The sequence below is a fragment of the Desmodus rotundus genome, chromosome 4 (genome assembly GCF_022682495.2).
Source record: "Desmodus rotundus isolate HL8 chromosome 4, HLdesRot8A.1, whole genome shotgun sequence".
In the NCBI taxonomy this organism is placed as follows: Eukaryota; Metazoa; Chordata; class Mammalia; order Chiroptera; family Phyllostomidae; genus Desmodus; species Desmodus rotundus.
Window position 1 is genome coordinate 46,592,034 of NC_071390.1, and position 14,776 is coordinate 46,606,809.

Below are 14,776 nucleotides of genomic sequence, written 5' to 3' on the forward strand. Positions count from 1 at the left end.
CGGTTTATTTTTGATCTCTTTTATTGAGTTCTTCATCTCCAGAATTTATATATATACACACACATATATATATATTTTTTAAGTTTCAATCTCTTTGGTAAAGTACATATTTTGTTCATTGATTTTGTTTCTCAGTTCATTAAACTGCCTGTGTTTTCTTGCATCTCGTCGACTTTTTTAGAACTTCAGTCTTGAATTCTCTGCCACTTAAATCACATAGCTTCATGTCTTTAAGTTTATTTTCTGGAGATTATTTCTTTTCTTTCTGAGCTGCCTCATTACTGTGGTTATTCATGGTATTTGACAGATTTCTTCTCTATGTGTTTATGTATGAATGGTGTTTCTGTAACAGATTGATAAGAAGTCTTTCTATTATTTTCCAATAGGTAGCACTTATGATTACATTTTTTTAAGTCTCTCTTGACCTCTGGTTTTTTCAGATCTCTGCAGGGTGGTGGAAATTGGCCTGTGCTCCCTGGAAAGGTGGGCACCTCCACTGCGATTCAGTTGCCTGGGTTTTAGGGGACAAACCCCACAAGGGAACACCAATGGGGCTCCAAACTGGTGAAATCCCAGTGTTGTCCCTTTGCTGCATGTTGTCCCTTTGTTGACACCACTGGCAGGGCAGCAGTGACGTGCACGGGTGGGGTAAGCTGAGGGAACCCAGCCACCTCTTTTGGTGCTTTGCCCTCTTAGCAAGAGCAACCAGTGGGTCTTCCTGGCATCTCCTCTGTATCTTCACATGATTCTGGGATAGTTGCAGAGTGTGCCCTGTGCTCAGGGAAAAAGTGTTCCTGCAGTACCAGTTGTAGGGTTTGTAGATATTGTGTTCTGCAGCCCGACACAAAGGGTGAAAACAGCGGAGTTTGTTTCTCTGTCAAGAATGCTCATTGCCAGACAAGTGACCACACCTTCATGCTTCAGGTCACAGGGCTTTGCTGCAGGTAATACTGCCAACTCCTACAGGAATGCTCACAAAATCTCTGCTCCTCCTGGCTGAAGTGAGTCCCAACCGAAACCTCACTATTCCTCTCTCCCTTGTGAGCCCAGCAGTGACCTCCAGGCTTCAAGGCTGCATCTGTGGCTCCTTTGAGCTCTTCTCCCTTCTCACCTCCCCAGTTCACTTCCACTCACCCACCTTTAGAAGTTTTAATGTGCAAATCTCTCAGACATGTTTGTGTGTTGAGCAGGGAATTCTTTGTTGAATTATAGCTGTTCGAATTGCTGAAACTTCAAGGAGAAAGACCAAGAGGATCCATCACACCAGCATTCCTCTGATGTCACAGCTCAACTCTCTCTATTCCTTTAACATTCTTCAAGCACAGTAAACCAAGAAGCTGATTATAAATATCAGATCATTTTTAATATTCTATTTCACATATCCATATTTTAGTAAGGTTTTTCTTATTCCATTTATTTGTTTTTCTCTAATGAATGTTTTAACATCTTATATGACTATAACGGTAATAATAAAGTGCTCACCATTTTCACTTTCTGAATTGAAATAGTTTTTCTACTTTGTCATTAAATTTGTATCAGAGTGCAACCAGTAAATTTTTCATGTTTTGGAATAAATCAGATATTAACATATTATAAATTCAATATTTTTAATGTAGCTGTCTCTCTCTCTCTCTCTTTTTTTTTACTCATTGCTTTCCCAAACAGGTTTAAAGTGTAAGTATAATTACTAATAATTTGCTCATGATTTTATGCACTATGAAAGGGAAACACCAGACGATACTGTTAAAGTAGTCACCCTCCCCATAACCATGTTTTACTTACCTGCTTTGTATTTGCAATAGGTGTATGATTTTTAGTTCAAATTCCCTGGTGGTTTACATATATAGGATTGAGCTAGTTTTACACAATTGGACATAAGTGGAGGAAATGTGGAAAAGACAGTTTGCTCAGATGGCTCCTACTCTTTGAGATCTTGGTTTTGCGGAAGGAGTTGACATTCAGTGCCCAGGATAGTAAAAGAGAACAGCCTATCTCTATTGCAAGAATGACAGACATTCCTAAGTATCTAAAAGAAATAAAGGGTAACCAAGTCTCCCTTCTAAACATACGCACCTACAATGCCTCTGTAAACTAATGTTGAAAGTGTTTCAAATTATTTTTAAATAAGATAACTGTTATTTAAATAGACGAAAGATGATAAGTGAAGAATTATGTGCTTTATCTACCATACATTATGAAAGAGATCCATTAAACAACTACTAATTGTCAATGACATTTTAATAAATATTTTATCTTCTTCATTTAATATTATAATTTAACTTGGCAAATATTTCAAATGAATCCTGTTATTCAAGAGGTAAATATCTTAAAGTACTGTGAGAGTATTTGTAAGTATCTTGTAGGGACATTTCTGTAATTATATTAGTTTATAAGTTCAAATAATTGTATGAACGTGTTTTTTTTTTTAACCAGTTTCTCTGATAACCGTACATTATCATTAAAAGATAGCCTATTGAGAAGTATATGGTTTCTAAAATAGTTTTACAAAAACATGCTTACTTTCCTAAAGACGCCAAGCTGAATGCACCAAGACAGCGCGACTCCAATCCGCGATGCCCCCACCTAAACCAGCAGCTCCTGCTGCTGCACCAGTGGCTGCCCCTCCCCCTCCACCGCCTCCGGGTGCGCATCTCTATGAAGAAGTTGGGGACAGCACGATGTAAGTAGACCTTTCAGGGACTTTTAGAAGTAAATGAGTTTTGATGGCAGCTGTGTGGTGAGTATTTAATTTTCCCTGGGTGTACAAAATGCAGTTTGCAGCATATATTCTTAGCTTTTTGAAACACAAAATCATTAAGAGCCCTCGAGAAGACAAATTGAAAATTAAGAACAAAAAATGTTAACTAAATAAGAGAAAACAATATGTACTCAGTATGAGGAGATATGTACATATGAAGAGGTTGAATATTATAATTAAGCTCTAAATATAATAAAATCTGAAAAAAAATGTTTCTCAAAAGAATGAGAATAAAGCACAATCATAATATAATAATTCCTGATTTCGTATCAAAGGGCATCTCCTGCTTGGTGACATAAAACAATTCTGTGGTCTAAAGTCTTTTAGACTTTTCTAACATACTATTTTATAATGTCATAAAATAGAATAATTAACATCTGAATAGAAATAAACAAATGTTAAATACCGAAACTATTTAGATAATATCATTTTTATTATATTCAACTCAAAAGATACTGCTATGATAGCTGAATATTTCTTGTATAATATCTGGAATCTAAACAATATTAAATCATTTTTGAAAAAGACTTAAATTATTATTGCAAGTCTATACATCTGTTTCTATAATTATGCACTCTCAAAACCTCATTCTTTTGGAGATATTTAACTTGTCAATATTTTTAAAGTTTAAGAATGACTATTTCTGAACATGACATGCAAAATAACTGAGGATATTATAAAATTTTGAATATGACTAAATTAAATCCAGAAAACATTTTATTACCTGGAATTGATTGGAGTTGAGGTTCTTAAACACATTCCACTGTTACATTTTACCATTTACTTATAGGAATAAAGCAAGCCTCAAAAATTATGAAGTTTACCCCTTAATGGGAAAACTGGTTTTAAACATATGTATCAATACCATTTGCCATATTAATACTATTATAGAAGGTTATATGAAGGATTTTAAAATGTTAAAACACATCAATGTTGTATATTTTAATGCTAAAATTAAAGTTAAAAGAACTTAATGCTTGTCACTCTATTTCTAAAATAATAATATAGCATTCATGCCTTAAATATAGTTTTTAAATCATTTTTTCATAAGTTGAAAATTATGGTCTCTTTTTAAATTATTGGTGAATGTAGGAATTGAGCCAATATGATTTGATTATTTTGATTATGTTAACCACCTTTCTCCAGCAAAATGGTTTAGAAGCTAAAAAAGATTTAGATATAAAGTTGTGTTTGTTCTGTATGAAATTAGGGAAGGATATGTTTTTATTTTTATTTAACAAAGGGAGGTATAAATTGACATCATTTGAAATCAATATAGTTTGATGGTGATAATTTTCAAATAGCAACACTTAAGTACTATTTTTATTTGAAAAATTGCTACAGAATTAGTAGAAGATTTTAGAATTCTAATATGTATCTATTGAGTATTTTAAATTTTACAATTTAATTATCTTTAATGAATGTTTAACTTATCAATTCAAAACTGTTTACAGGGATTCTAATCATAAGTTATCAGAAAAATGAATGACAAATAAATTGTAGACTAATGTTTTTAAAAGAAAAATATCAAAGGTGTTTTAAAAAATATTCATGAAGTAGTAACTTAATGTAGATTCAATAATTACTCTCTAATAATTTTTATAATATTTGTATACTTCCTTTCAAATAGTACTTATGTCTTCTTTATATATTAGCATAGACCTATTTTTCAGGTAGGACATAAAGCAATTCTTAGAGCTCATTTAAAATTTCTGTTTTGAGATTGAAATCATTCATGTTTAATAAAGGTGAATTTTACCTATATATATGAAATAGCTAGATATAATTTTATGTGATAAGACAACTTATTATATGTCATGATTTTATCTAAAACATTGCATATTATCCTAATGAATAAATACAAAGAAGATATAAAAATATGCATTGCATTTTGGGATATACTTATTAAGTGTTTACTGCTAGTACCTGTTAGTATTTTCACAATTGTTTCAAATTAACTATAGTTAAAACTTTTCTTTTCTGTCACATGTTTTCTCTTTCTTACCTGTGGATACATAGGCATAAGTAAGTAAATAATATTATTCTAATTCAAAGGCATTAAAAAAAGATGAAATAGAATAGATTAAGTTCTGTGTTACTCTATTAACAGTATTCATCTTTTACGATGGAGTCATTTACTTTTAAATAGAACGTTGTATCTTCCATACCTCACTTCCTTTTGATGTCTGGGAATCGCATGAGTTTAAAGAAGTTCCCGCAGATAGTTCCTGTCCCTGCCGAAAGGAGTTTCAAAATTCTCATTGCTTTTAATGTGTTAAAAATATTTATATGTATATATATTTCAATTAAGTGATGTGATATCATTATATAGATAATTTTTTCCAAGAAAAACTAAACCAAGAACAGATCTACACAAAAACTACTATACAATATCAAACCCATTTTCAAAATAACTTTTTAAGATTAAGAAAAGTGTTTGCTGTCAGTTTAATCTACACTGTCTGCACTTTCTAAATTATACAGGTGGTCCTGTTACCCTAAGTCCACCTGTGAGAATTCTTTCTTGAACTTAGTATATTTACAAAATGTCACAATAATATCTTTGGCTTTATATATCATTTATTGCTTCACTTGTCATCTTAATGTTTCAATGTGGCTGTTTAATTTTTTATTCAAAATATTTTCTTTTAATTTATTTCTTCTAGGTGAGTAAACATTAAACAATAACAAAAGTAACTCAGTCACTCTGAGCTTTTGGTCAAAGGGTCCCAAAGCTTTCCTCCAAGGCACTTATCTGTGCCCTTTGACTTATTCAATTTTATCTACGATGAACAGCTTTCATGACTCAGTATCCATGTATGAGAAAATCTTCCAGTTGTATCAAAACTATGTTTGATGAACAACAATTTTTTCAGCAAAGTGAGTCTTGACTAAAATTTGATTGAAACTACATTCAAAGGAAATTCCAACAGCTCTTCTCTTATTTGTGTTATATATAATGTTTTTAAACTGATTAAGCAAAACTTGAAATAGAAGGAAATCTCTGTCAAGATTCTAGTGTAAATTGAGTTTCTCTATTGTGATTTTAAACTCCTAGAGAAAGATTCTCACATGTGCTTGGGGATTTTAATTTTCTTAATCTGGAGAACAGAAAAAAAGTCCCTTTCTGTATTCTCTTGCTGGCTTTATGTCTTGTAGAAAAGCACTTTTAGATCCAGGACAAAATGACTGAGTTGAGAGATGGTGGACGGTATGAATCAGATACAGCTAAGCCTCCTTTCCCCCAAATAGTCAGCTCTGAGCATCCTAAACCAAGGCAAAAGATGTGAAACCATCAACCAAAATGCTAGTCTGCAATTTGGAGAATTGTGATCTATAAATGATAGAACTGTTATGTGTGGTCATGGATACTTTGCTGTATCAAAATAATTTTAAAATATCACTGTACAGATTGCTACTTAAAAAAATGAATATTTCTTATGTTACTCACAGCTCTCACTTTTCTGCCCTGTCTGGGAGAATAGGGACATGAAAGTAATGTTTTGCTTTAGTAGAATAGTGTTATTTGGCATTTTATATTTTGAAGTAGTAATGAGAACCATAAAAACATCTTTCTCATGGAAGTTATATCACAACTTGTTTCCTTACATTTCATTATCTTCTTCTCTTTCAAGTCTTTTCCTTCTCTACCATTTTCAACAAAGCAGGGGAAATAAGTCAGTCTCAGAAGACAGGAAACATCAGGACGTTGTGATGCCCTTTTCTTCCAATACTATTGAGGCTCACGAGCGGGCTTATGTAGATGGATCACTTAAGAACAACCAGCCCACGTCTGAGAGAAAATTCACATTGATAACTGATGAGGATGCCTTAAGTACCCACAATACCCTTTATAATGAAAATACAGATCAAAGATCAACAAATTCAGACTTTTCAGTAAGAACAGATTCTGTAGGTTCATTTTTATCCAGAACCCAAGCCAAAAATGAGTCTCTGAGGGGCCCAAGAGAAAAAATTCAAAGGATGTGGAATCAGACAATCTGCTTACCTAGGAGATCAATGTGGGAGCCTCCTGGTAGAACAGAAACCATAGATCTGGACCAATGGCAAAGCAACAGGCAGAAAGCTAAAAATGGAAGCTCTGAAACCTATCCAAACAGAAGAGGTAGCAGTAATCCCTTGCTTACAACTGAAGATACAAGTTTCACAGAGAAAGAGGAAATAAGGGAAGGTGAATCACTGATTATACAAGGAACAGAACAGATGAAATCTCTGTCTTCAGACTCTTCATTTTCTTCTCCTTGGTCTCATTCCACATTCTCTACTTTGCCAACTGTTTCAAGAACTGTGGAACTCAAATCAGAACCTAATGCCATCATTTCTCCTACTGACTGTTCCTTGGAACTTTCTCCTTCAATGCCCTGCATTTTAAATTCTCCCTCCTTTCGGAGAGAGACACCCACTTGTATGTTGACTATTGAAACCAAGAGAAACATTTTCAAAAATATTCCTCATCCACCAAACATCTCTCCTCCCCCTCCTCCCCCTCCATCCTTTCCTCCTCCTTCTCTTACTCTTACACCTTTTGCTCTTTCCTGTACTCCTTCTCCTCCTTCTAATCCTCCTCCTCTTCCTCCACTTCTTCCACTTTCTGTTCCCCCTTCTCCTTTGTCTACTTGTTCTCCCCCTCTACCTCTTCTGCCTTCATGCCCTTCTCTTCCTCCACCTCCTCCTCCTCTTCCTTCTTCACTACCTCCTCCAACTTCAGGTTTATTCACTAAGTGTGTTTGTATACCAGCTGACAAACGCAGTGTCAGTATGACACCATCCAAGGAAATAAAGTCCTCTGCGGTGCAGCTATCAACATCAACAACACTGAGTAATGCAGATCCTCAAAGAGAACCAAAAGGAATCCTCAAACATGTTAAAAACTTAGCAGAACTTGAAAAGTCGGTAGCTAACATGTACAGTCAAATAGAAAAAAACTATCCACCAACACACATTCCAAAACTTCAAGTTAGTTTCCCTTCAGAGATAATAAATATGGAAATGACATCTGGACAAAACCAAGAGAATTTGCACAATATTGTCGAGGAATTTGAAAAACAATCTCACAGCCAATCTACTTCACTGTGATGTCGCTTTTCCTATTTTAACTGGACAACTCTTTTGTTGATCTTAACCTTCAAGTGGAGGCAAATTTGAACATTAAAGAAGATTTCATTCTTTTACCCTAAACTCAGTGCAATACTGTTTTTACCTCATTTTTAATTTCAAATATTATTAACGTCATCATTACTAACATATAGATTTTACCTTATTTTCTTAACTACGAAGTAGCATTATTTGTCAACATTTATTTAAACAGTAAGTAATTTCAATATATTTTTAATGGGAATAAATGGGCATGAAAGTTAGATATTCAATTGAAACCAGTGACTTGTTTATCATGTTAATGCAGTAACTTTTACTTTTTCACCATAGTTTTATGTGAGTCATCCAGGAAAAATGCAGGCTGTTACAAATAAGCTAAAAATATAATAGGTTCGTTATTTCCTTGAAGCCTATGTATTTGGTGAGATGAAATGCTACCAAATTAAAATGTTATGAATCTTAAGATATAGGAGATGACGGACATCCTAGTATTTCAAAATAAACCCCAGGTGCTATAAGACATAGTCATCTATTTTCTTATGAGAGCATCCTGTACTCTGGCTTGCTTTTATCTTACTAGTATGTTTATACATTTGATAAACCTTTTACTTTTTTTCAATTGCTGTCTTATCTATTTATTTCTCATTGTGATCTCTTTTATCTTCTTTATAATGAAAATAAATTTTGAGTTGTTGACTTTTGTAAGACATTTCATTGTTTCCACAGATGTTAAAGTGCTCTTTAGTTTTGCTTGTTCACATTATTACATTATGTTGTTGATTATAATTTTATTATAAAATCCTCTTTCAAAGAAAATATTTATCTCTTGTTTAATAAAGAAATTCTAATCAGTTTTATCTAAAAAAGGTTAAATAAATGTCTAAAAATGTGTATCTATTACAAAATTAGTTACTAGTTCACTGATGAAAATTATAAATATATTTATTAAGTTATCAATTATATAAAACATGCTTAGCTCTTGAAATTTTAGAAAAGGGCATTATTGGCTTCATTCCTAATTACTTGTTAATTACTATGGATAAATCATTCAAATTTAGACTATAGTACATTGATAAAGTATAAAAAGTTTAAACAGAATCAAGAGGAAATATATCTGGCAAATTATTACATGTTTTATATGAACTTTCACTCTTTGATTTAGGCAAAGAAGACAAAAATGTATACCCTAGAAAAAAAATCTCTGAAACTGTAGTGGTTCTTGTATCTTAGAGTTAAACTTGTTAAATTCTTTACGGTATCAGCTAAGTACTACTACCTTTCTGTGTTCTTAATGAAAGGTACACTTGACCATCAAGTAGTAACTTTGTTTTTCCTGTCAAACACATGGATTAATTGTGTTTATTGGAAAAACCCTACTTTAAATACAAGTATAATCATCTTTTTTACTCTGTAATTTTAATACTTTAGGAACATGTACATTTGCACAGAGAAAAGCACAATTCCAAAATATAGTATGTATATAGTTCAGAGACCAACAATGAATCATTTCAAAGGTTTCTTTCAGTTATTATATATGTGACATTTCTTCAAGAATTTGGTCTGGAATCTCTAATTAATAATATCAGATCAAAAACAACTTGTAAATTTAATTGTTTTCATTAATTTTGCTTCAGATTCTTTGCATCCAAATCAAGAGTAATATCTTTCTTGGGGGTTTTACATGTGACTTTTTTTCTATTTCACTGAAAAACTTCAGTTGGAGTTTTTGTTGGCAGCTGGTCTTATGAATGAGAACTTACACTTTTTGGCAGGCTCTAACAAGGTATTATTTGTAATTGTGTAAGCTTTTAATGTGAGTGTGTGTGTGTGTTTAACCTACTTTTTACTAACTTCTTAGAAATGTGAAAGAAGTTCCTTGATACTTTCTTTGATTTCCTTAATAATTAAATCTCTAGTAATTACTGCAGAAATATTCTAAGAAATCTAAATAACAATTTTATGTAGGTACCTATAGCCTTACAAAAATGTTACATTGTTGATTTCTATAACATTTTTACAATATAATATAATCCAAATATAAATATAATAATCCAACAAAATCCAATATAATCCAACATAAATATAATCCAAAAATGCATTAGTATATTATATTTTTCAAATGAAACATCCATACCCATGTTTTATATTTAACTAGTCTGTTTTTGACATTTTATTTAGAGATTCTCATATTTATCTTAAAAGTCAATTAGAAAAAGCTTCTACATGATACCTATTCTAATATTCTTTGAATACACAAGCCAAAATATTTTTTCTCTCCTCAACACATAAGTCTCCACAAACTGACAACCAGGCTCTAAAAAAAAAAAAAAAAGAATTTTTTTTCCTACTGATGTATTCTGCTCCAATTAATACATAAAGAATTATTACTTATTAAAGTAAACAAACAGATTACTATACATTTTCCTTATTTTAAAAAGTAATCTGGGTGACAGCCAAGATGGCAGAGGAGTAAGTATAAGCTACACTAACCTCCTCCCAGGACCAAACTGGAATTTCAACTAAATTGTAGAGAAATCATCCTGCATAACCAACTGAACACTAGCTGGAGAGTAGCCTTACATCCATGGACAGACAGAAGACACCACAGCACAACATGACTGATGGGGAGTACAATGGTGGTGCAAGAGGGCCAGATGGGCTCCCATAGGTGGCAGCTGAAGTTCTGGAGGGATGTTTCAGTAGCTGCAGATTCCCCCTGAGAATTTTGGAGTCTAAACCCCAAGCTCGCTCACCAGCCTACAGCACCAGACCCAGAAAGGAACCCAGATACCACACAGTTGTGGAAAGCAGCAGGGGTTCTATCTGCCAGAGAGAGATAGCTAGAGACTCAGAGAGCTTCTTAAAAGACCAATACAAAATATTTTGTTCACAGTCACTTCTCCTGGCTCCAGGGGAGGGAGGGCAGAGTGGACTAGAGATGCTTGAGAAGAGTCTGAGACATAACTAGGGAGAGAACTTAAGGAAGAAATACCAAGATGTCTGCACTGAGTCATTCCCCGTATAGCAGGAGCTATCATTCTCAGACAGAGCACTCCTCTCCAAGTGGCATCAGCCAGAGTGGAAGCAAGAGCCCACCGAGGAAATTACTCTGACCCAACCTGTGATGCTTAAGTCAGACTGCTGATTGATTACAGCTTGATTATATTAACAACCAATCAGTTAAACAGTTGATTAGTTTAACATGCAAGAAAGAAAATACAGAGAAGCAGCTACAAGGGAAGACAAAACGATCCCAAATGAAAAAACAAGAGAATTTTCCAGAAGACTAGATGAAATGGAGGCGAGCAATTTATCAGATAGAGAGTTTAGAGTAATGATTATAAGGGTACTCAACAGCATGAAAAAAGATATAGAAACCATAAAATAGGACCAGTCAGAAATAAAGAATGCAATATCTGAAATAAATAATAGACTGGAAGGAATAAATAGTAGGTTAGGTGAAGCAGAGGATTGAATCAATGTTTTGGAAGACAAGGCAGAAAAAAACACCAGGCAGAGCAGCAAAAAATAAAATAAAAATTAAAAAGTAATGAGGAAAGCTTAAGAAACTTTTGGGGCAACATGAAACGTAACAGCATCCACATCATGGGGATACCAGAGGGAGAAGAGAGTGAGCAAGGGATCAAGAACCTATCTGAAGAAATAATGACCAAAATCTTCCCTAATCTGGTGAAAGAAAAATTTCTCAAGTCCAGCAAGCTCAGAGGATCCCAAACAAGTTGGACCCAAAGATGTGTACACTGAGATACATCATAATTAAAATGACAAGGCTTAAAGACAAGGAGAGATTCCTAAAAGCCACAAGAGAAAAGCAGGTAGTTACCTACAAGGGAGCACCAATTAGAGTGGCATCTGATATCTCAACAGAAACATTTCAGGCCAGAAGGGAGTGGTATGAAATATTCAAGGTGATGAAAATCAAGGACCTACAACCAAGGCTACTTTACCCAGCAAGGCTATCATTTAAAATTGAAGGAGAAATAAGAAGCTCCCCAGACAAGAAAAAGCTAAAAGAGTTTGTTAACACTAAACCAGTACTGCAACAAATTTTAAAGGCCTTGCTTTAAGAAGAAGAATAAAAAAGAGAAAGAAAAAAGAGGAAAATGGTCTAACAATAAAATGGCACTACATATGTATCTATCAATAATCACCTTAAATGTAAATGACTTAAATGCTCTGACCAAAAGATATAGGATAGATCAATGGATGAGAAAACAAGACTCATACATATGGTGTCTCCAAGAGAACCATCTCAGATCAAAAGATATACATAGACTAAAAGAAAGGGTTGGAAAAAGATATTTCATGCAAATGGAAAGAAAAAGAAAGCTGGGGTAGCAGTACTTATATCCAACAAAATAGTCTTTAAAACCAAGACTACAGTAAAAGACACAGAAGGACACTGCATAATAAAAAAGGGAACACTCTAACAAGAGGATATAACCTTAGTAAACATTTATGCACCAACATAGGAGCACCTAAACATGTGAAGCAAATCTTGATGGACAAAAAAGGAGAGATCAACAGAAATACAGTCATAATTGGGGGTTCTAATCCCCTATTGACTTCAGTGGACAGATCTTCCAGGCAGAAAATCAACAAGGAGACAGTGGCCTTAATGACACACTAGATCGAATGGATTTAATTGATATCTTCAGACCATTTCACCCCAAAGCAGTGGAATATACACACTTTTTAAGTGCACATGGAATGTTTTCTAAGATAGACCACATGTTAGGGCACAGAACAAGTCTCAATAAATTTAAGAAGATTGAAATCATATCAAGCACCTGCTCTGACCACAGTGCTATGAAACTAGAAATCAATCACAAGAGGAGAACTGAAAAACACACAAAGACATGGAAGCTAAATAACATGTTATTAAACAATGAACGGGTCAACAAGATCAAGGAAGAAAACAAGATACCTTGAAACAAATGAAATGAAAACAAAACAATCTAAAATCTGTAGGACACTGGGAAAGCAATCATAAGAAGAAACTTCATAGCATTACAGGCCTTTCTCAAAAAAGAAGCAAGAGCTCATATAAACAATCTAACTTCACTCTTAAAGGAACATGAAAAAGAACAACAAACAAAGCCCAAAGTGAATAGAAGGAAGGAAATAATATAGATCAGAGCAGAAATAAATGAAATAGAGCCTAAAATAATGATACAAAAGATGAATGAATCTAAAAGCTGGTCCTTTGAAAAGATAAACAAGATTGACAAACCTTTAACCAGCCTAATCAAGGAAAAAAGAGAAAGGACCCAAATAAATAAAACTAGAAATGAAAGAGGAGAAATAACAACTGACAACAAAGAAATACAAAGGATTGTAAGAAAATACTACAATTAAATGCTAACAAAATAGAAAACCTGGATGAAATGGATAAATTCCTAGGAACATAAAATTTTCCAAAACTAAATCAAGAAGAATCAGAGTATCTGAATACACAGATTACACCAAATGAAATTGAAGTGGTAATCAAAAAACTCCCAACAAACAGAAGCCTTTGAGCACACAGCTTCACAGGTGAATTTTACCAAACATTCCAAGAAGAACTAACAACTCTCCTCCAGCTATTTCATAAAATTCAATAGGTGGGAAGGCTCCCAAATTCATTTTACGAGGCCAGATTCCAAAACCAGATGAAGACACTACAAAGACAGAAAGTTATAGGCCGATATCCCTGATGAACATAGAAGCTAAAATCCTCAACAAAATATTAGCAAACCGAGTATTATGATGCATCAAAAAGATCATACGCCGTGATCAAATGGGATTTATTCTGGGAATGCAAGGTTGGTACAACATTCGCAAATTGGTCAATGTGATTCCCCACATAAACAAAATGAAGGATGAACACTACATGATCATATCAATAGATCAGAAAAGCATTGATAAAATCCAGCGCCTTTTTATGATCAAAACTCTCAGCAAAGTGGGAATAGAGGGAACATACCTAAACATAATAAAGGACATATATGAGAAACCCATGCCAGCATCATTTTCACCATGAGCATATTCATATTCAAGATTGAGAACAAGACAAGGATGTGTGCTTTCACCCCTCCTATTCAACACAGTACTGGAAGTCCTGGCTACAAAATCAAACAAGAAGAAGAAATAAAAGGCGTCCAAATTGGAAAGAAAGAAGTAAAACTGTCTTTATTTGCAGATGACACGATGCTGTACATAGAGAATGGCAAATATTCCACCAAAAAATTACTGGAACTGATAAATGAATTCAGCAAAGTAGCAGGATACAAAATTAATATCCAGAAATTAGTTGCATTTTATATGCCAATAATGAACTAAAAGAAAGGGAAATTAAGAAAACAATCCCTTTCATAATTGCTTCCAAAAGAATAAAATACCTAGGAATAAACCCAACAAAAGGATGTAAATGACCTGTACTTGGAAAATTATAAGACACTGAAGAAAGAAACTGAAAAGGGTACAAATAAGGGAAAGTACATACATGATCATGGATAGGAAAAATTAACATCATTCTAATGTCCACACTACCCAAAGCAATCTATAGATTCGACAGAGTTTCTATCAATATTCCAATGACATATTTCACATAACTAGAACAAATATTTCAAAGATTCATATGGAACCACAAATGGCCGACCCCATGTAGCAATAGCAATCCTGAGAAAGAAGAACAAAGTTGGAGGAATCACACTATCTAATATCAACCAGCCTCTAAGGCCACAGTAATCAAAACAGCATGGTACTGGCATAAAAACAAACACATAGATCAACAGAACAGAATATAGAGCTCAGAAATAACGCATGCCTTTATAGTCAATTAATATGTAACAGAGAAGCAAGCACATACAATGGGATAAAGATAGTTTGTTCAATAACTGG

At 33.6% G+C, this 14,776-nt stretch overlaps 1 protein-coding gene across 1 annotated transcript in view; it reads left to right on the plus strand.

The window, feature by feature from the left end:
* PCDH15 (protocadherin related 15) overlaps positions 1-14,776 on the plus strand; it is an 870,634-nt gene that overhangs the window by 841,253 nt on the left and 14,605 nt on the right. Inside the window, exon 34 of the mRNA XM_053923048.1 lies at positions 2,531-2,680. Within this exon, the coding sequence (XP_053779023.1) occupies positions 2,531-2,680 (150 nt within the window). The remainder of the gene's footprint in view (positions 1-2,530; positions 2,681-14,776) is intronic.